Source organism: Neomonachus schauinslandi, chromosome 5 (assembly GCF_002201575.2).
Source record: "Neomonachus schauinslandi chromosome 5, ASM220157v2, whole genome shotgun sequence".
Lineage (NCBI taxonomy): Eukaryota > Metazoa > Chordata > Mammalia > Carnivora > Phocidae > Neomonachus > Neomonachus schauinslandi.
In genome coordinates this window covers 127137539-127159765 of record NC_058407.1, presented here as the reverse complement: position 1 = coordinate 127159765, position 22227 = coordinate 127137539, and the positions used below count along the sequence as shown (strand labels likewise).

The 22227-nt window shown below is 47.0% G+C and overlaps 1 protein-coding gene across 2 annotated transcripts in view; it reads left to right on the top strand.

The window, feature by feature from the left end:
* The window catches only part of CELF2 (CUGBP Elav-like family member 2), a 295483-nt gene that overhangs the window by 235804 nt on the left and 37452 nt on the right, over nucleotides 1–22227 (top strand). For both annotated transcript variants that reach the window (XM_044915547.1, XM_044915546.1), the window contains 3 exons: nucleotides 4019–4177; nucleotides 7703–7766; nucleotides 16810–16944. In XM_044915547.1, the coding sequence (XP_044771482.1) occupies nucleotides 4019–4177; nucleotides 7703–7766; nucleotides 16810–16944 (358 nt within the window). The remainder of the gene's footprint in view (nucleotides 1–4018; nucleotides 4178–7702; nucleotides 7767–16809; nucleotides 16945–22227) is intronic.

The window sequence follows — 22227 nt, the reverse complement described above, 5'->3', positions numbered from 1 at the left end:
ATGGGAAAGCAGCTCTCTCCTGTGCGGATTGTTCACATGACAATCACAGATGGACACTTTCACCATCTCTTCCATTCATTCATATTCATCCTCTCTCTCGCTCTCTCTCGCTCTCTTTCTCTGAATTTTTCCCCTAATGACTTGAAATGCATTTAGTAAAACCTTCCACGTGCTGTACATTATTTTTTTTGAGCCTTTTATTGCATTGGCCTCAGGCCCTGCAACGTAGCATCATGATGCAATTTAAACCAAGACTCCTTCTCGACCTCTAAAGGATCCAGTCCATTCCTGGTCCAGGGTTGGTATGGAGTCAACCTTGACAGCCCTCCCTCCAAATTGCAGCCTGCCCTGTGCTGATCACAGGGTTCTTTTTTTCCCCCTTTTTCTTTTTTTCTGTTCTTTTTTTTTTTTTAAATGTGGGGTCAAGTTCTCTTTAGTCAAACAGAATTGTGTTTTTGCATCAAGAATGTTAGGAGACAATTAATACTTCTCCTACACTGTTTAACCAGTGAAAATGTTAATGTATGAGAATCCCTTGAAAAATTAGATTTGTCTTTTTACCCAAAAAAACGCACGATAAAAGAAACATAAAGGCTCAAATTTGGTCTCCTAATGAGAGATACTAGCTTTGGGGGAAGATCGATACGTTGATGTGGGTGTTTCACCCACACACGTAGATAGATGGCTCTGTACTTCTAGTCTGTGATTTGGGTCTGGCCTTTCAGAATTTTGCACAAAAGCATTCCAAGAGTGATATGCTGTTACTTATTCTGTATTGTCTGGTAGAATCATTTGGGAGTGCATGTTCTGTACTCTGTATATCTGTGTATGGGTGATCTTTTCTGGAGGTGGCCCTGTGGTGTTACCTGAAGTTACGTTTTCATCTTCTGAAAAGCAAAATATTTTCAATTTTATTTAATGTGCAAAAATTTCTTTATGGATCGTTTGCGCTTTTTTTACCTCCGTTTTTTGGGGGTTTAATTATTTTTTTTTATTTGTTTGTTTTGTTTGTTTTTTGCAATGCTGCATCTCCCAAAGCATGCTGGGAGCTAAGTGATCATTCTGCGTCATGTTTTGTGGGCAACTTTTTTTACAGTGAGGCGGAAGGTGGGTGGACAAGGGGGGAAAGGAGTGTGCATGGCCTTGTCATTAAGTGTTTACTGTATTTTTCTGAGTTTTGATATCAGCATTGCAAAGCCTATTGTCTTTTTCGAGCTTCATTTTGACTTTGATATTCCTAACATATCTTATATAATCACTGTGTTTTCCTTTCAGTGCAATGCATTTTTAAGACACTCACACCCCCCTACCTGAAGGCAAGCTCAGGTGAAAATCGGCCACAATAGGAGATAATTAGCAGGATTTGAAATACCTAGGGATGCAGTCTTGTACAACACGCAGTCACATCTTGATGCTGTGTTTGTCCCCCACTTTCTCTCCGGCTGCTCCGTTATTGGGGATCAGTCTGAATCCCAGCTACCTTTCAGTTTGGAGATAAAAATGAAAGTACGGTTAGGGAAGAAAAACAAAGTTTTCACCTGTATTTATTATCTTCCATACATGTGCTTCATTCTTAATCATTTTTATTTCCTGTAATTTAGTGATTTGTACCTTAGATGATTTTTTAACCTAAATTCTTTCAGCTCTAACCCCAGTTCCTCCATCAGTGCCCCCCTGAGTAAAGCTGCAGAGGATGCTGGTCTGTGTTCTCCTGTGTTCCTACAGGGAGAGAGCTTGGGAACGTAGTGCAGACCTGGGTATGAGCCAGAACCAAAGAAGAATAGGCTCAGAATGAAAAGAATCTGCTATAGAGATTGGGGCATATTCATTCTTAAGAAATCCTTGATCCTTTGGTATTAACATCTCTATTATTTAAAAAATCAAATTTGGTGCACTTGTTTTTAAATCTGGACACCCATGCTCAGACAGAGGGGCCCTCAGACACTGAAATTTCTTGTTGAATTTAAAAAATACTGACATTTAAATGGAAGACTGTGTAGTATGCCAGTCACATTCTAGTTGTACAACCGAAGTTTGTTGGATTTTTTTTTTTAACTAATTTTGTTATTTTCAGGACTCTGGCTCACATCTTTAACCAAGATGTATTATCTAAGAAATTTGAATTCAAAATGATTTGAATGTTTAAAAGAACATGTTCTTTAAAATAATTTTTATATCGTACCTTCTATTTTTCCACTTTCCTCCAATCTACGCCCATCCCGTTTTTCCTTTTTATGGTTTAAACAAGTTATTTTGGGCCTAATTTTTTGCTTCTTTATCTTTTTTTTTCTTTTTTTTTTTTTGGTATTTAAGGAAGAAAAAAATAGTAAATGTACTCTTAGGAGGAGATGCTATGATTTGTTATGGAACAAATTTGATACAACAGTAACAACCCTTTCCATACAAAACCCTCCCTCTGTATAATTTCCATCTTCAGAGTATTTTGCTCTCTTTAAAGCAACAAAGAGAAGAAAAATGAAGTATAGATTTTTTAAGTGGTGGAAATATTATTTTCATGCGGTTGACTGACATTTAACATTCTGTCCTGTGGCTGTGGCTATGAGCTGAAGACCAGTACGCTGGAAGTTCAAACTGAAACAGCCACCTCGATTTTCTCACATTTTTTTTTTTATTTTGGGTAATAACAGACACGGTAGCCTCACATATTCACAGCTCCATCCCCAGTAACTACCCAAGGTGATAAAACACAAAACACACGCAGGTTTGTTTTCTAGGAGAAAGAAAAATGACCCGAAGGTAAGGGAAAGAGGGAGAGAGAGAGAGCTCATTTAAGTAGGAATATAAAATTTCTGAGAGGAGAGAGAGAGAGGCCCATTATCATGCTGAGTTTCAATGAAAGTTTTTTTTTTTTTTTAAATCACCTAGGTGGAATGACTTCTTTTTACCTCAGCAAAATTTAACGGCTTTAATGGTGATGAAATGTGTAGGCAAGCTGTAGTAAGAAAGAGAAGGGTAGGAAGGGAGGAGCCCATGTCTCTGCTGAGTGTTGACTGAGTGGAGAATGTTCCAGAGGGGCCCAGGGAGGGAAGTCTTCATGCTGGAGGTTCAGGCCCTTATTTTCCCTAATGATTTTATCCATCTCGGACATGAATTCGTCCTATTTTATAATCCTTGGCCATGCGCTCACTCACTGCCCTTACTCACTGCCTTTTAAAGGGAATGAAAACTGAAAAGAAGCACCTAGAATGGTGAGATCCGTTGATGATAGAAGCCAAGTAGACGCCTCCTGCCATTTCAGATACAGCTCCTTTCACTAGAATATACTTCCAAGCCTGGTGGCTTGCAGGGGCCTTGAGCAGGGTGGACAGAGTAGGTCCGTCAGAGAAGGAAGAGAGACCTCTCTGAAAACACGGACAGTTACCTTGGGCAGTGCCTGTGTTCTCGGAACCTGTCCTGCCCTCATCCGCGTTCCTAAAACAAAACCCTCTTCTCCCTATCTGTAGTGCTGGGTCGGGAGCACACCCGCGTTCCAAAGTTCAAAAATGCAGCACTGAGAATTGGGAAGAGTGAAAAAATAAATACATGAACGAGGGACGTTTTCCTTCCCATGGAAGTGTCTCTCCTTTGTCCCCTGCTCACGTGCGGAAACAGGCAGACACACAGACAAGTCTATCTTGCAGACAAGCGCACCAGGAAGCCTAATTAAAGAACGATGATAAGGTCTCTTGTCTCTGAGGAGGTCCTGGAAAGGTTGGAGGAAGACACACGAAGAGAGGAGGAGAGGCAGTTTAATAACCAGAGCAAGAAAGCAAATGGCTTCACCGACCGCCAGATCCCCAGAGAAACCAGTGACAGTGTCTGGAAGTTTCTCTTGATGGTACTGGTCAGAGAAGAAGAAGGAGTATCAGACTGTTTAAAAAAAAAAAAAAACCATTCCAGACGGTTCCATGTGCTCCGAGATAGTTGAGATGAGAGAGCTAGACCCAGGGCTGAGTGTCACGAGAGGATTCAGCCAGGCGGTAACCCGCTCTTCACTTTCCGCTGTGTCTGACCACAGGGCTGCTCCTCACCCATCGTAGTGAAGTTCGCCGATACTCAGAAGGACAAGGAGCAGCGGCGCCTCCAGCAGCAGCTAGCTCAGCAGATGCAGCAGCTCAACACTGCCACCTGGGGGAACCTGACGGGTCTGGGCGGACTCACCCCGCAGTACCTGGCCGTAAGTGCTGGACCCGCCAGCGCCTGGGCCCCGAAAGGGCGGAGGGGGGCCGTCCCCACTGTGCCTCCCGAAACCGCCTCCACTCCCCCCCGGCCAAGTTCTCAGAAGAATTCCATGTGGGGGCATTTTGAATCTCAGGAAATTATTTGAAATCAGCATTGATGCAGAAAATTTTTCCAAGGTAACCTGAGTAGCGTGAGGACATGACTCATGTCATTCTGGCCTGATGGAGGCTGAGCCGAGTCCCACGAGGCTAAATTGCTAACCGGTGTGTTTCAGAGACCTCATAACATCTTGCATAAGAAGGGACGCAGCACGCTTGACGGCAGTTCAGCGACCCCAAGGCAGGTGTGGCCCCAGAGGTTAGCGCGTCCCATCGAGGTTTCCCCGCGAAGCCCCATGGGCCCTTCCATTTGGTGGTCCGGGCCCTTCCCTGTGGAACCGCGCTGACAAAATCAAACGTTTCTCCCATCCGTTCGGAACCCAAAAATGAGATCCTATTGCAGGGCAAATAAACCCAGTTCTTTCAACCATTCCTTTACGTGACATTGTTTTAAACTTTCACGTTCCTGTTATTCCTTGTGCTACCCCATCTCCGTCTATGTCTTTAGTAAAATCCAGTGACCAGAATTTAAGTCGGTTCCCCTGGTAAGATCTAAACAGCACACAGGGCAGTGACCCCTAGTGTGGACTTTAAAATATTTTTGCGTGGCCTGAGAGGGGTCCTCGTGCTAACCACGTCACACATGAGGCAGAAGGTCCAGCTTTTTATTTATTTTTACATGAACCACTGCTAAATCGTGGTGGTCTACCCCGTTTTTCTGCTTTGGCACCTACAGGCTGGACTTCACATTGATTACTATAGTTTCATATCGCAAGTTTGGGCCCGGTGTCCTAGCCTCTTGAGGTGTGCCCGTGTGTGCGTGCATGCATGCATGTATGTGTATTCTCTCCTAATTCTGTCACCTGACATTTTAACTGTCCCTCCCGGGACTGCAGGATCCATTAGCCTTACTCTGTAGCAGAGCCTGCGCGGTTTGTACGACAGTCCTCCCTCTGACTGTGAAAGGTAAGAAGAGCCTTCCCGTGTAGGTGAGGAAAGAGGCTCCGAGAGGTTACGCAACTGCACCTAGACCGGTCTGTCGAGCGGGATCGCAGCCCTCTGCTCTAGCTCGTTTTCCTCCCTTTACGCAGCCGGGCCCGTGCCCAGTGGGGTCTGGCTGTACTTCCTACTCGGTACACATTTGCTTCATGAAGGAGGCACCCGCTCCTCCCATCTTCAGCTGAGCCTTTAATAAAGACATCGACTGACTTTACCGTCACCTTATAGCCATTTCTCAGTCATATCCACAAAGACATCATGAGCGATTTCATCAGAGCTAAAAATCTATATTTGCTTTGCCATAGTGTTTTCTTGGTCTCTCATTCTAAGAGTTTATGAAACAAGAAATGAGTCTAGCTTAACAGTCAGCTGTTTTCCCCAAACTTGTGCTTTTCAGTTTTTCACAGGCCATCTGTTTATGGATATCAGAATTGGGATCAGAGATTGATGTCAGGCTCACCTTTTCATAATTTCTAAGAATCCAGCTTCCTGCTCCATCGTTTCTAAAAACCCAGACACCTGCGCCTGTCCCCAGTTTTCTGGCATCTCTCCCATGGCTCACGGAGGACGAAAATCTCTGGCACATGTTTCTTTGACCGCATCTGCAAATTATTTCTGTGCCCTGGAAAAGAATTCAGAATTCATCTCAACCTCATTTATAAAAACATTTTTTTTTATGATCTTAATTATGTTTGTTCCTACTGTGGGCTCCCAATCTTTCTCGGCCATATTTGTTCTGCCCCTTTCAGTTGGAAGTCCATTTCTTTGGAAGAGCCTCTAAGACATTCCCTACTTGTGGGTTGAGGGGTAGATTCTGACTCTGGCCCACCGGAGAATGGTTATCAGTGGATAGAGTCCTGGGTAATAGTTTAAGGACACTGCAGGGATTTCCACATACCTCATTAGGTAGTATTAATTCCTCAATGAGCTGTAAAGCTAATTAATTTTACTTCGCTTTAATTTTTAAACATACCTAGTAGGAAAGGGAGTAAGGGCTTGTAACCACAAGAGAATGGGAAACCCACAACATCAAACCAAAGGAAGGGATTTCTCTCTATCAAAATGGTTAATCCCTAGCTGCTTCTTCCTCACTGTTCCTTGTGTGCGTGTCTGAGTCTGTGTGTAATACCTCAGCAGTGCATTTCAACGAGTCAGGAGGGATGAGTAAACATCACATTCTTCTGGTACCAGTCACTGTTAATCCCCATAATATCATTGTAACTGAGACTCAGGTTGAATCAGCCACTGAGATTCCATTCCACTTGGTGCTTTTAAGTCAGGGGATAGATGCCCATTTCTGAGTCCTGTCTAAGTTGTAGACTTTGCTTGGTATTGAACTGAAAAAACCTACCCTTGCCCAGAGGAATGACTCTCTGTGTGGTTCTGCAGTGCTCCAACTAAATTCTGAAAGCTGTTTTTAAAAAATTACAAATTGGTCTTGGTCCTCCTAAGCACGTAGTCTCATAACATTTCTCAATAATAAATTTGGTGAATCTATGCTTTTTTGGTATCTGTGTACATCTGTGCATAGGAGATAACTATATGTTTGCTCCTACCTCCAAACGAAGCCTGTATTGATCTACCTTATCAAAAAGAGGATATCAGTAAACCTACGTTAGCAGTATAGCACCTAAATTAACCTATCATTCAGCTGAATTCAACACTTTACAACAGTAACACTTGCCTTTACCTTGTGATACCCACTGATCCGGGGGGTAAGATGTGTTTTTGAAAGCGCCAGGGAAAAACGCAGAGACAGGGATGTTAACCTTTTTTTAAAAAAGATAACGACATACCTGTAATGCACAGTGTCATTGTACATCACACCAGATACTTCTAAATCCTGACAATAATTGTATGTTCCCCTCTGCCAATGAAGACCAGCTTCAGATGGGTGACCGTTGTCTTGGTCTGTGGTCACAGGCGTACCTGTGTGGCTGTGCATAGGTATGTGTGTGTCTGTAGTTACCGTGGTGATGTCTCTGTTGGCCCAAGAGTCCATGAATCCAGGTGCTTCCCATGGAGGATGAAGGCCGCTGAGCTGTTGGACCGAGGGATGGGCCTTGATTGACAGAGCTGAGCTGTGGTAACCGCTAGGCTACAGAGAGCCCGCATTAGTCACGCCACGTTGGTTTCAATAGATGTAACACCTGGTTGTTAAAAAGACTAAATTGATTATTTTAAGGTAGCAGTGTTACTGAGTTTCCCCAGTGTCTCTCTTTCTTAATAGAGATTAGACATTAATATGGATTTACAGCCCCAACTGTGGGAATCTTCATCCCATGAATAGGAAGCAGCAAGCGACTGTATAAATGTACAGGGAGATGGACGCCCCTCCCACCCCGCCCCCCGCCCCTGGTTCGGAAGCTGCCTGGTCCTGTCTCCGCTTTGGTCTGACGGTCCGCTTTTCCCTCCCTTTGCAGCTTCTGCAGCAAGCCACCTCCTCCAGCAACCTGGGTGCGTTCAGTGGCATTCAGCAGATGGCTGGTAAGTCATGACACATGCCTTTGCTTTGGACCGTGCTGTTGTCTGAATTTGGGTGGCTTCAGAGGGCCAAGAAAACAAGCAGGAAAAACGAAGAACAGAGAGCAATGAGCAGCCGTGTTCGCCTTCGGACTCGGGTGTTACAGTTAGAGTCTGCTGCTGGGGGGCTGCTTTCCCACCTCGGGCTTCTCAAACTGTGGGAGCCGGAGGGGCTGCAAAGCCCTCTGTCGTATCCTCCAGAGTTGTCTGCTGGTTTTGTTTTTTAATGGGATTGATTGCTGGGGAATTTCCAATAAGATTCCTTCTATCCAGGGCAGCCAAAATGATTGACGTCCTTCTAAAATTTTAATAAGCAGTCAATAAATATTCTGACCTCCATAATGAAAGCCAAGATTGCAGGCCTATCTTTGATACAGTTTGCAGTCCCCTGATAACCATAGACAATTAACAGGGTGCCTTTTTTTTTTTTTACTTTGGTACCCCAGTTGACAGAAGTGTACATCAGAAGCTTTTATGTGCAAGTATAATCTTTGTTCTCGAGAAAATCAAAGTGGGGCTGGATTTGAAAGCTGGCTCATAAAGGATTTCTTTGTATAATGAGCTATGTCAGTAGTCACTGAGGTGCAGTGATTAGTGAAAGGTCACTCCTACGGTGTCCCCTTCCAGGCTCCAACCCTAACTTCCACGGGGCCAGGGAAGGCAGCACGCACAATCCATCAGAACACAGGTGCTGTTCACCTGCCGTGAGGAACAGCAAGGACACTTTCCCTCGTTTGATTCCAGAAAGATGGGGGGGAGAGGACAAGGAGAAGAACAGATTTTGGCACATTAGAATCAAGCACCATTTGTTTTTAATGAAGGACACCCTGACTCAATGAAATGAAACCTGACAGTACAGAATAGAAGCTAGATTTTTTTTTCCTGTCACTATGAGAACTCCTTTTTTCTCATTTTTTTTTTTTTTCTAAAAAGCTATCCTTGGTTTTGTTTGTTTGTTTCACTTTGAATGGATCTGGAAGGACTTTGTCCTCACATGTGTTCTGTGATCCTCAGCCCAGCCTTCCCCTGCAGCCCTACAGGCTAAGGGGAACCTGTCGTCTGACAGAATATATTGGCCTACAGTTTAAAAAAAAAAAAAAAATGCAGAATTATTTGCTGGGCTTTAAATCTCCTGACACTGCCAGCATGTTGTATTGTAATACTGCTTTTGGTTTACTAGGGAAAAAATAGATGTTAAAATGGTAAGTAGTTCAGTCTTTCAGCAGTATCTTTATGAATACAGTTTGGGAAACTGGCCTTGGAGCGAAGGATCACACCAAATAGTTAATTTTTAGTTCTGCGAAGGGAATTGGAGAGACAACAGTAAAATATCCAGGGAGTTCTCTGTGTTTTAAAGAGAAAAACTCCAGATTGCAAGCTCTACAATAAATGTGAAGATTTGTCATATTTTCAGCCAATGCAAGATTTATTTTTTCTTCTAATGGTATGGATCCACCCAGATCCAAAATTAGGGTCTTTCCTTAGAGGAAGCCTCTGGCTCTCCCACTCCAACAGTTGAATTATGCAGAGAAGGTCACTGGGTCCTGAGGCAACTGCCAAGCACATCTTCCCGGGTGGACAGAGCGCCCTGTCATTTTTCATTAGACGGTGGTCTCCTCTGCGTTGCCAGCCACAGGTCACGATGTTAGCATTTACATGCTCTGCGTGCTCATTTAGAAACTAAGGCTATCCGGGAGTCACTTTAGAAGGTGCATCGAGCAGATGGCGAATTTCAAGGCATTCCGTAAATGCTCTGGGCCATCCAAAACACCCCGTTCTTGAACCTTCAACATCTAAAATTCAGCACACTAAGTCTGCACAGGCTGTGAAATCAAATGCTGAGCCGTCCATTGTCTACCATCACCTTGAATGTTTAGATCAAGGATGTCGATGTCAGGGCTCCATCTGCTTGGTGATTTCCAGAAAGGTGGTTTCTTCATTCATAGGGAAAATCAAGTTTCATCTTCCTATTTGAAACACTGGTTTGGAATACATATATATATATATATATATTTTTTTTTTTTTTTTGCCAGTAAAATCAAGTTATATGGCCTCCTGCTCTTTCATCCTCTCCCAAAGTTGGGCTTAACTTTTGTCTTTGCCAGTCATCCGGACCAGTATTATAAAGTGAACTGGTAATAGAAGTACCTCTCTGAAGGAGGCTTCCCTGGGGCATCCGGGTGTCTCAGTCAGTTGAGCATCTGACTCTTGATTTCATCTCAGGTCATGATCTCAGGGTCATGAGATCGAGCCCCACGTTGGCCTCTGTGCTCAGTGCAGGATCTGCTTGGGATTCTTTCTAGCCCTCTGCCCCTCCCCCACTACCCCCCCCACACACCCCCCCCCGCTCGCTCTCGCGATCTCTCCCCCTCTCTCTTAAAATAAATGAATCTTTAAAAAATAAAGGAGGCTTCCCTGACACCCCACATAATATGGGAGGGGTGCCCTAAAGCCCTTCCTTCCTTACTTTCCTCAAACACTCCCAAGCCAAGAGGCACTCAGCCTGGCCCTGCTGAGAGGTGCTACTGACTATTTTGGAGTGGATGGGTGACTACATTTATAAATTGACAAATGCAAATTGATATTTTGGATATATTCCCAGGGAAGCTTAAGTTAAACGCCCTGTTCTTTCAATTGAGAAATTTGACTTTAGCCTTACCTTCTAAGCCAAGAAAACATTATATAAACTAATGATGGTATCTTCACGGTTGAGTTGTCGAGGATTTGGCAATAGTTGGTACACTATCAAACATGACCTAGCGCATGGTCCATAACATCCGGTAGACACGATAGGATGAAATCCAAGAGGCCACTTATCCCAAATCTCACCTGAGGTTAAAGTGCTTGTTGAGGGGCTGGGATTGTGGCACAGTTCAAATGGGCACCTGCATGATTCAAATGCAGTTTTTACGTCTTACGGCACCATAAAATAAATTCCACTTGTAAAGTTCAAGCAGTCTGGCTTGGAACACTGTCACCAAAGAGAGAGAAACATCATTTCAGAAACCAGCAATAATTTTTTGTGAACAACTCTCAAGATATAACCGTCTGTCCTTCAGGAGATTGAAGTTTATCACTGAAGTCTAAAATGTCTCATTCGAATGAGTAAAACACTTTCTGTTTGAGCAGAAAATAAAGCCAAAAAAAGAAAGAGAAAAATTATCGATGACAAGTCATGAAGTATTTGTCTCAATAAAATGGAATGAGGCATCGACTATACTTGTTTCCCCAAAATAATTTACCATTTCCCTTTCAAACTAAAAATAACTTCACATGTGCTTCATGATTTTATAGAAGGGAACCTTTACTGAATATAGAATTTAAGAGCAGAAACTAGATTAGGCTCAAATCTTTAGAAGCTGAATGCTTTCACCTGTACTTTCCATCCATCCTTAAAGTTGATTGATTTTATTTTCCCTCTTAAAACCTCTAAGAAAAACTTGTCCATTTCTCACTCAGCTGTGATATTTGTCCCATGAATTTCTGAAATCTCAGAAACTTTGGGCTAAGAGTCTGGATTTTTTTTTTCCCTGAAGAAGAAGGAATTAGGGAAAAGTGACTTTTCGGTCATGAATTTCTCTTCTAACCACATTCCTCTCAAAAGAGCACCGTGCTAGATAGATAAGCAAGGGTCCTATTTCACAATTTTGTTTTTAACGGCGCTCCTTGAAATCATCACGCAGTTCATCCTCACAGCGTGCCGAGGACAAAACCTGCACTTCGTTACTCCACTGCCGTTGAAAAAACTGAAGTAGAAAAGTGTTAAATAATAACGCTGTGAGACCACAGCAGTGGGCGAGGGCACAGGACAGACCCAGATACAGAGATCCCAGGGAGCACGAGCATCCTGCTTCACAGGTGGGGCGACCGAGGATTAGAAAGTCATTAACAAACTTGCCCCAAGTCACTGCGCCAGAAAGGGGCAGGTCCAAATTTCAGGCGCATCCGAACCCGAGCTCCGGACTGTGCCAAAGCTGTAAACCGGTGCTCCGTGTCTCCGCAACACAGACTGCAGTGACCTTCCTCTGCACATGGTTTCATGGGCCAAATAACAAACCCGAGCCATAGGTCAGGAATGCAGAGCGCGCTCCAAAACAGTGCACAGAGAAGCAGCACAGGAGAGCAGCCTCCCTTCATTCTGGAAGGCCTTGCACATGTGTTAAGAGTGGGCTGGGTTTTGTTAGGGCAGTTTGGGTTTGGCTCCCCCTCCCCACCCCCAGCACGCGGAGGCGTCATTAAAGAAGTTAAACGTTTACAGAGCAACAAAGAAGAAGAAGAGTTTATCTGTGGATTTACGGAGCTACCACCAAAAAGAGTTTACGTGTTGATAGATGAGACAGAACTGCTGCACTCCACCGAGTCCGCGAAGCTGGTAGTAATTCTCTTCCAGAAAATCTGGCCTAAGTTTTAAAAGTAACAGAGTGTACAGCACAGTGCTCAAAACAGCAAAGCCGCTCTCCCTTCCTCGGCGCGGGATCCTGTCTCTCCAGAAGGCCGTCCCAGAACGTCTGGGACAAGAGGACAAGAGGGGGAGACCTTTGCAGAAGCTGGTGCGCGGGAGACCTGAGGGTCTCTGCGCCTGGAGGCACCTGAGTCGCGAGGTGGGGGCTCTGGATTCGCGAAGAAGATCACCAGGCCTTCCTGGAGCGGAGCCTCCCACCCTCTCACTGCGAATGTGCTAATAGGCCTTATGAGAACATTCCATAACCACCCATCTGTCACTTTTTAACAGACCTGATTGGCAAGCACTTGTAACAACTGACATCTGTTCTTGCTTATTGATATGCAGATTTATGGTAATTGCTATGAACAATAAGACACAAAATTACCTAAGGTGAACATTAAATTAAATTTTCATGCCCTTCTCCTTATAAATAATTTTTTTAAATCTTAAATTTCAAGTAGGCATATTGCACATCTGTTTTGTACATCATTTCTTCGTCTGGAGAAGGATTTTTCTTTTCCCAAGTAATGAATGAAAAGTTGAATGCCTATATTTCCCAATTTTTTTTTTTACCATCTTGGTCTTGGCATGCTGTGGGATTTCATAAAATGTATTTAAATGTTTTGTATTTCTAGTCACCCAGATTGTTGCCCCTGGTTTGTGTGGCGCCCCTCGGAGCAGAGTGCTTGGTGAGGTTAAAAGCGGTTGCTTTTCTTGGGAGACAGCCTTTCCCCAGGCTGGGGCCCAGCTCCCTGGCCAGGCTGCTCTGTCTGGCGCCCCCTCCAGATCACCGTGCGGGGGTGACGGAGAGGGTGACCAGTGGGCGGACGGCCCGGAGGGTCCATGAAGGGAGCTGAGCGAGGAAGGAACAGGGTGGCTCACACACCCCAAAGACACAAAATGACAGAAAAGAACCAAAATGGGGATGCAGAGAGCCCCACCAGTGTTGGCTGGGCCCAGAGGAGGCCAGTGTGCTTGAGTGTGCAGATGCTTGACGTCGGAGAACCAGAGTTGCCACAGACGGTCTGGTGTGGTTGAAGAGGGAGAGGATCGAGGGCCTCACATGCATAGCTATAGGGCTGCTTTCCCTACTCAGAGCAGGTGGCTTTTCTGGAGGCAGCATGGGCCCCCAAGGCCCTTCCCTCAATAGGACCGACAGTATGTGTGATGTCCACACTGGCTGTGGGAGCACAGGAGGGGGCAGGAAGAGCCGAGCATCTGCCACCAGGCTTGTGTGCTGTTGGCAGGGAAGGGTCCAGATCCCTGTGCCCTGGAGGAACTTGTCAGGTGCTTGGCGTACCCGAGGACTGGCCCTGTGACCAGGGTGGTGGGCCAGCAGCATTTAGAGGGCCCTCACCACCCATGGGAGGCTGTTTTCCTGCAGGGACACACTAGAGGACCAGCCTTGGGCCTCCATCGGGCTGGACAGAAGGCCACGCCACAGGGAGTGGGAGCCTTGTTGCCCCGTGGCCAGCCCACAGTGAGCCCTGCAGAGGGGGCTGACCCGCTGCCTTAGGCTCCTGGGTCCAGGCTCAGTGTGCATGCCCCTTGGGTTCAGCCTCAGCCTGGAAGTTCCGAGAGAGTCCCTGGCTCGTCTGGCTTCCCTGCGCGGTCTTGTTTGTGCATCCGTCTTCAGAACGGGAGCTAGAGCTGTTTCTGTCCTTGGTTCCCCTCCTCTGCACAGTCCGTTCCGAGTCCTGGTTTCCTCAGACCCCCCACTCCAGCCCAGACACAGCCGCTGCCCGAGCCCAGGCCTCCAGCTCGATGATTTTCTGCCAGGACTCATGCCCCTTGGTAGGTGGGAGCTGCTTCACCTCGAGGCTCTGTCCCCAGGAACATGGTGCCCATGCTACACACGCTTCTTCACATGATTTCAGCCCCCCGGCCTCCCCTTGGCGGACGGCGGTTAAGAACCCTGACTAAAGCTGAGGACCACACCGAAGGGACAGAGCCCTGCAACACGCTCGGTCCTCACGAGAAGGAGGTCACGGCCCATTTGTTCCCCGAGGAATCCGGAACCAGTGATCTGTGATGTTGGGGATTCTGGTAATGGATGGAAAAGGAAATCACATTAAGAAATTAAAGGATCGATTCTGTGATTTAGAGAACCAGATGCAGGACACAGGTGTGGTCCGGTTCCCGGCTAACTCCGTTCTCAGCTCCCGCTGGAGACCACGCACCCCAGGCCTCGCTCCCGGGGACCCGAGCCCCGAACCAAGCAGGGAGCGCTGAGAAGGCTGCCCGTCAGATCCCGGGAGGCCAGCAAGTGGGACTGAGGCCCGGTGGTGCCAGGCTCGGCCATCCCCCTGCAGCTTCCCCCTGTGCCCGCCGTCAGACGCGCACCGGGCCGCGGTGGCCAGTGTGAGAAGCTGGTCAACGTGGACTTCGAGTGCCCCGGGCACGTTTCCTTCGGAAGTCTTGTGCTCACCACCCCTTCTCTCCTCCGCCCCATCCCCCCTAAATTTCAGGGTGCAGAGTTGAGTGAAGTAAGTGGAGAGCAAGCGCCCTGAGGAAGAGGAGGGAAGAAGAGCTGCAGATGGAACCAGAAGGCCAGAAGGAGCTATCAGGGGGAGGCCGCGGTGGCAGGGAGAGGCCAGGCTTGCTGTGAGAGGCTCTGCCTCCCCAGGGCTGGACCTCTCCGGGCTCTGTTTTCTCAGCCTGTGGTGTGGAGAGGGCCACCAGTGACTTGGTCCCACAGGTTTGTTATGAACACTAAGGAAGGGAGCGTGTGTGAAGCATGAGAAGCCTGCCTGGCACCTGCTCTACTCAGAACTATGGGCGCCCCTGCCGAGGCGCGGCCTCTAGGAAATCGTGGCTCTTTGTCGCCAGCAGAGAAAGCTGTGCAGCCCAGGCCCTGGCCACACAGGACCGGGTGAAGGAAGGGACGCCTGTGCATCAAGAAAAGCAGAAATGTGGGGGGTCGGGGCTGGGAACTGGTCCTCACTCCAGTTGCATTAACTGGAGAAAACAGGGTTGGTGGAAGTCTGCACTTCCCTTGCAGAGGTTAGCAGGATTCCACAAAAACTTGTGTCCTGCTTTGAAGCATCCCCAGGCCCTAAGTGGATTTTGAAAAACAGGTGTTTGGCTTCCCCCCCTAAGCCAAGAAGGCTGGATGTCTCCTGGAAGAAGACAGAGTGTCATTTTGAGCAAAATGAGGAGCCATTTTGCAGCAGAAACATCAGGAACTCTCTTCTGAGTAAAAGTGGCTTGTGACTGAGGCAGCCAGGCTGGAGGAGCAGGATAAGTGAGCCTAGCAGTGGTGCTCGCAGCCATGCTTAGGCGGAGGGCTCCACGCCCGTGGCTAGGGGCTTTCACAGGTATGTTGCTAGAACATTCTCTCACCCTTCCATCCACCACCACCCCCAACACAGAAGGAAGCTGTGATCTGGCCAGTCTCTCTAAAGCAGATTAAATTTGCTCAGTAAGCATTTATTAAGTACCTGGATTTGAGACATGAGAAGAAAGTAAAATTAAGCGGATTACTTAACGCTAGTATCTTTCTGTATAAAATTCCTCTGTGTAGGGAGAAAATCATGGTTGCCTGCTTGTACTTTAGTGTGAAGTGAATCATGGACAAGACTGAATGTTCAGAGACCCTTGGGTTGCGAAACAGAGGTGGGGAGGCGATGCGGGCACCACCCCCGAGCCCCCCCCCCAGGCCAGGCAGCCTCCCCGTGACAGGTGACACCTCCAGATCTCAGCTGATCCCACCCTCGTGTTCTTGCAAAGTTTCACTTCTCTCTGCTGTTTTCACTGCTCTCTTCGTTTTCACTAGCCAGAGATCCATTCTGGTTAAAGGCATTTTCCTTCTTTAAAACACGAAAATGCAAATACAAGCACTTTACAGATAAAAATAGGACAGCATTGCCGTTTTTATTCCTTCACTTTTTTATTCCTCAGATGTTTGGTGAGTTCCTACCGTGGTCACATTTTAGGGTTCACGTTTACAGTAAGTGTGGAGAGAGGACATCCGTAAGAGTCGCTAACACGGGTGTTGATGCTGTGCCCATCACAGTGCTAAGCGGTTTGCGATCTTCATCTCATTTAAGCGGCACCTGCCCTTGGAGGTGAGCAGCAGGGAAGAGTGCCGCTCACTAAGCAGGAAACCAGGGGAAGCCATTCGCCCCGAGTCCCACAGCTGGTAAGGTGGCAGCGCCAGGAAGCCACAGCAGTTCAAGTTCAGAGCAGGAGCTTTTAACCTTCTTGGTGCCAGCAGTGGGCTTCCCCGGCGGCCCGTCCTGCAGCCGCCCAGCCCTTGGCTCACAGTTTCCGGACAGCTGCATGGCCAGCGCACACACAGAATCTTCCTCGTCTTTCCCGATGATCTCTGCGGCCCTGGGAGGGGGCGGTCGGGGATGCAGCCTGGGTGCGGACAGGCAGCCGGGCACGCAGTAGGTGGCTCCGCTGGGACACGCGGGGGCGCCCGAGTCACCAAGGCAGCTGGGCAGAGCGTGCCCTCGCAGGGCCTGCTGCCCGGGGCCCCTGCTCTCGCCGGCTGCCCTCATGTTTGGAGCCCGGCCAAGCGGGCCTCTTGCTCACGCGGCGTTTCTCTTCCCTCCACAGGCATGAATGCTCTGCAGTTACAGAACCTGGCAACGCTGGCGGCCGCTGCGGCCGCAGCCCAGACCTCAGCCACCACCACCAATGCAAACCCTCTGTCCACCACGAGCAGCGCCCTGGGAGCCCTCACCAGTCCCGGTAAGGGGGTGCCCTCCCTCTGGGGACGCGGGGAGGGCGGCGCCCAGCGCAGGCTGCGGGCGTCGGGGGTGGGGGGGCTGGACCCATGTGAAGTTTCTTAAAGACCCCGAGCGCCAAGGCCTGTGCGTTTGATTTTCCCAGGCAGACAAGGAAGAGAATGTTCTGGGAGGGACTCCACCACCGAGCTGGTGGCCGGCCCCCGCCCACTCCGGTCAGCGCTCCAGCGGGCGCCTCCAGGAAAGGCCTCCCTCTCTCCCTTCTGTGTGTTTGGCTCTCTTTGTCGTGGTCCTTAGCCATTCAAGAACTCTCTGCTGCATCTCAACATCGCTAATCATTCCGGCGTCCTGTTTTCGCAGCCACTCCATCCTGCCCCTGCCCGTTTGCTTTCAAAACCCACGGTCTAGAGAGGAACATCCTTGTTGTTGGCTCCCGGTCGCCTTCTGGGCGATGCAATTTAAAGTCTTTCTCTTCGGAAATGTTGTTGCCTTATTCAAAAGCAGATGCCATTTTTCTTTTCATCCGAGCCAGACATAATGTGGTTGCTTAGATACCATGATTTGTGTCTTAAAAACTGTTTTGCTGGCTTTTCTTCCTCTCTGAATTTTCTAGGCCTTGATAGATGAGGCTCCCCCCGCCCCGGGTGCATGGAGGAGGACGGCTGGGCGCTGGCCGGGCTCCCTCCCAGCCCTGCAAAGCCCACGGCCCTCTGCCGGCTCTGCCCAGCACACTAGCGGGGTGTTGAAGAAACTCCCATGGGCCAGTGCGGGGCTCGCTTTCAGGAGAACCCAAAAAACACGGCAGGCCGGCTTTCTTAAGGCTTTTGACCGCAGGAAGCAGTGGGGCCGCCCGGGGAGCCTGTGCCCCCCTCAGAAGCCAAGCCTGTGGCTTGGTGATGAAACCCTGGGTATGGCACACATTTCCCCGAGTCCAGGCTGCAGAGACGCGCCGCAGGGACATTTAGGAGAGGCCGGGGGAACTCGTCGTGCATGCCCTGTCCTCCCCAGCAGTAGCACAGAGCTGTGTTGACTTGGTTCTCTAAAATGTCTTCCAAAATGTACCGTTACCATATGCGGGCCTCGTTTGGCACAGTAGATGGTATTTCCAAAAAGTCAACTTTCAGCTGTTTGTTTGGGTTTTTTTCCAGCAAATTAAGTCACAACTCTAATGCAGTACATAAACTTGTTACTTAAATAAATCCTCTGATGACCCTGTTTAAGAAATAGACATTTTTCAGGGCACCTGGTTGTCTCAGTCGGTTAAGCATCTGCCTTCGGCTCAGGTCATGATCTTGGGGTCCTGGGATCGAGCCCGGTGTTGGGCTCTGTGCTCAGCGGGGAGCCTGCTTCTCCCTCTCCCTCTGCTGCTTCCCCTGCTTGTGCACGCACTCTCTCTCCGTCAAGTAAATAAATAAAATCTTAAAGAAAAAAAAAAAGAAATAGGCATCTTTGACATAAATTCCCCTTTATAAAAATAGTACTGACTTTTCTTAAAAGCAAGTTAAACATTTGACCTCGCTGATTTACCTTTTTTATAAATCAGATTGAAAAACATTTTCTTAAATAAGGATGTTTATCTCCCCTATGGGGACTATGGAATGATTACATTAAAAGAGCACGAAGTATCATACACACATTTTATTGTATCTTTAGTCAGAAGCTGATGTGGTTTTTTTTTGTTTTTGTTTTTGGTTTTTTATTGTTATGTTAATCACCATACATTACATCATTAGTTTTAGATGAAGTGTTCCATGATTCATTGTTTGTGCATAATACCCAGTGCTCCATGCAGAACGTGCCCTCCACAATACCCATCACCAGGCTAACCCATCCTCCCACCCCCCTCCCCTCTAGAACCCTCAGTTTGTTTTTCAGAATCCATCGTCTCTCATGGTTCATCTCCCCCTCCGATTTCCCCCCCTTCATTTTTCCCCTCCTGCTATCTTCTTCTTTTTTTTTTTTTCTTAACATATATTGCATTATTTGTTTAAGAGGTACAGATCTGTGATTCAACAGTCTTGCACAATTCACAGCGCTCACTATAGAAGCTCATGTTTTTAACTCTGTTTTACTTGGAGAGAAAAAAACTGAAAGTCATTATAATCTGATTGCTTTTTATTTGCTTATATAAAAATAAAGAGGATTAGTAGCTTTTTTAAAAAAAGGCAAATCAATGTTAGCTATGTTTGGCAAAAGTAAATTATAATTTTTCCAACCTTGGTCTTCATCTTCTCTTCCTTTTATCAAGAGTAGCCAGCAGAAGCTGACCACATCGTAATAAAGGGAATAAAGTAGGAAATAATTGGTAATTATTGGTAATAAAGTAGGGAAAAAAAGAAAATTTGTCCTTAAATGGCAAGGAGCCATTTAGCCCACAGTATGGACCATCAGCCCTAAAAGTCTTTAACTTTGATATATTGAGTACTGTAGTGACATAGAAATTGTTCTGCCATTCCAGAGATGGACCATTATCATAAGTGGACATTTTGGCTAATGATATGTGGCCTATTGTTTGCTTGTGAGAGTTCATTTGACTTTATTAAGATATGTTCTCCCATTGTGATATTTGGGCTGGAATGTGCCTTGGCTCTGGGGAATCAGAACTAATATTTGAATATTTCGTTCTTTAAAAGAAGACTTGTCAGTTTAAGAAGTCAAGTGCACACAGGACGTGAGTTGGTCAGTGTAGACAGCGGAGTTGAGAGATAACAGATACGAGGGGCTGTCTGGTGTCAGGCCCTGGCCCGGGTGCAGGGGGCTGGGGGGGCCGGGGAGCAGAGCAGACGTGCCCCCTGTTCTCAGGCGTCTTCCACTTGGTTCGGGGATCTCAGAAAATAAGCAGGTCAGCGCCCCCCATATATGCCAGGCCAGGCGGTGCTGTGAGGACACACCAGACCGACCGTGGTGGAGAGTGAAGGGAGCTGGAGGCCACCTGGTTGGCTAGGGAAGGAGCATTCAGGTGAAAACAGAGCGAGCACGCAAGCAGGAAGGTGGGAGGGCACTGGCACCATCACTCAACAGCAAGGAAGCCATGGTGCCGGGAGCAGAGAGGAGAGGGCCGCCATGTCCCTGGATCCACGCGCTTTCCATCCCGTAGGGTCAGCAGCTCAAAGACGCTGGAACCTTTTTCCAGTGGGGGGTACTCAGACAGCGGAGGAAGATGGCCTGTGTGTTAAAGGAACTTTAAACACATTTGACCATTTTCAGGTTTTTCCTGAGCTCTTAACGAAAGGGAAAATGTGTCTTGAGATCTGTTTTCCTTCTCCCCAGAGCAAAGTGTCCTTACCTTTGCTCTCAAAGAGGCGTTCTGCCCTTCCCTAAGTTCTGCTGGGGCACCATTGAAAGTGGTTTTTCTCCTCTCTATTGAGCAATGCTTTGCATAACAGCTGAAAGTATTTCATTAGAATCCTGACCTGTAGCAGCAGCAAGGATTTTAAATCTACATGTCAATTATTTTTCTTAAGCATAACCAAAAAAATTTGGCATTTAAGTGAAAGTAAATTATTTCTCTAATTTCCACCAGGGACTTTTTCCAAGTCACAGAAAATGCGGCTGGTAGAATTCATGACCCCCCACTTCATCAGAGCAATTTTCTATGAAATAAAAGGTGTATGAAGTAGTTCCCAAGGCTAATGCCATTATTTGCTTTTAAATAATAAAAAACAGGACCTACCATCATGTTCAGTCCATCTGTGAAATGCACTGATGCCCCATTGCTTGGGCCCCGCACAGGCCTTGGCTTTACCCTGTTTTTAAAGCTGTCCCCTGCACTTCAGACCAATCCGTCTTGAAAGGAAAGGGACAAGTCAATCCCCCAAACTATTATTTTTTTTAATAATTGTAAATTTAGCATTTCAGTTTTGCATACCCAGGCACAGTCTCCCTACAGCATTATTATAAATGATTTTAAACAATCTATGCTTTAAAACATGAAAGATTAAGCTGTAATTTTTGTTAAAAAAAATCCCCTTAGGCAATAAATAGGTTCCTTTGTCTCATGGCCTTGAAATAAAAATTAAAATAGTTAAGTTGCCCATGGTTAGCATAAGTGTTTCATGCAATTATCAGATGGTAGTGAATAAAATTAGAAATTAAATCATGAAAGAATAAAAACCAGGTAAATGCATATTACGCCTTTTATGGGTTTCTCACGGGTCTTTTGAAGCCTAATTTAATCGTGTTTCTTGTCTTTTATTTTGATATGATAATTTTTCCTTTGTTTACTTCATTCTCCTATTTAGTTAATTAATTCTTGGGTCATTTCTTCTCCAAATTTTGAACCTGCTTTTGAGGAATGTGTCTCTGTGTTGGTATAAAGAAGAAATTGTCTACAAGGTGTGCAGTGAGGTCTTAAAGAAAGATGGTAATGTTGGTCTTCTCCCCCACTCGTGGATTTGTTGTTTTTGCCAGGTGATTTTGAGAGCTTGAGAGAGGGAGCATTACTATCAGCACCCAGGCACATGTCTTTGGCATTTTCTGTCTCAAACATAATACTGCGTTCATGTACCCCGTTATTCCACTGACTACCTTCTATTTTTTTTTGAAGATGTTCTAAAATTCTCCAAATGCTTACGCAAGTACACTCAATCAAGTGCACAATTCAGGATAATAGATAATTTCCTTTGATAGTATATAAGGCATTTTAAAATGTTAGGGAGGATTTTTTTTTTTCCATTCCCACCGTTGGCTTTTCAAATAGTTCTCCCTTTACATCCGAGGCAATATTTTTTCCTGTCCGTCTTCAAGAGGTGGCCTGCCTCCTTGAAGGCGGGGACAGACACAGTCCCGAGGACATGGTGGCCCCTCCTTGGGGGCTGTTTAAGGTTCACGGAGCCTAGAGTTGTTTCCACGTGATCCTCACCTCCTGGGGTCCTCAGGTCGGAAGGAACGGTGAGTGGTTCCCTTCAGCGTCACATGCCCCTGTCACCAGGGCAGCTGCATGAGGAGTTATCCTCAGGGTCACCCCAGAGGCTCTCAGCGTGACCAGAGGTGTTTGTCCCCCACATGCGTATCTGCGTGCAAACCCTGCGGGAACCCGTGTCATGGGTGTGATTGGGCCCCGCACCTCTGCCGCCCAGCTGTCACACGTGGGGGACAGGAGCGCCAGGTGGAGTGCGATGAGCCGGGAGAGGGACAGACACACAGGGGGCCCTGGGAGAGGCCATGTCCCCCCGAGGCTGCTCCAGGGATCCCCCAACCCCAGGAGCCTGAGAGTCACTCGGTCCACAGAGCAGCGCTGCCACGACATGGCTCATCTCCGCTTTCCTCGGCCACTTCAGACCAGCCT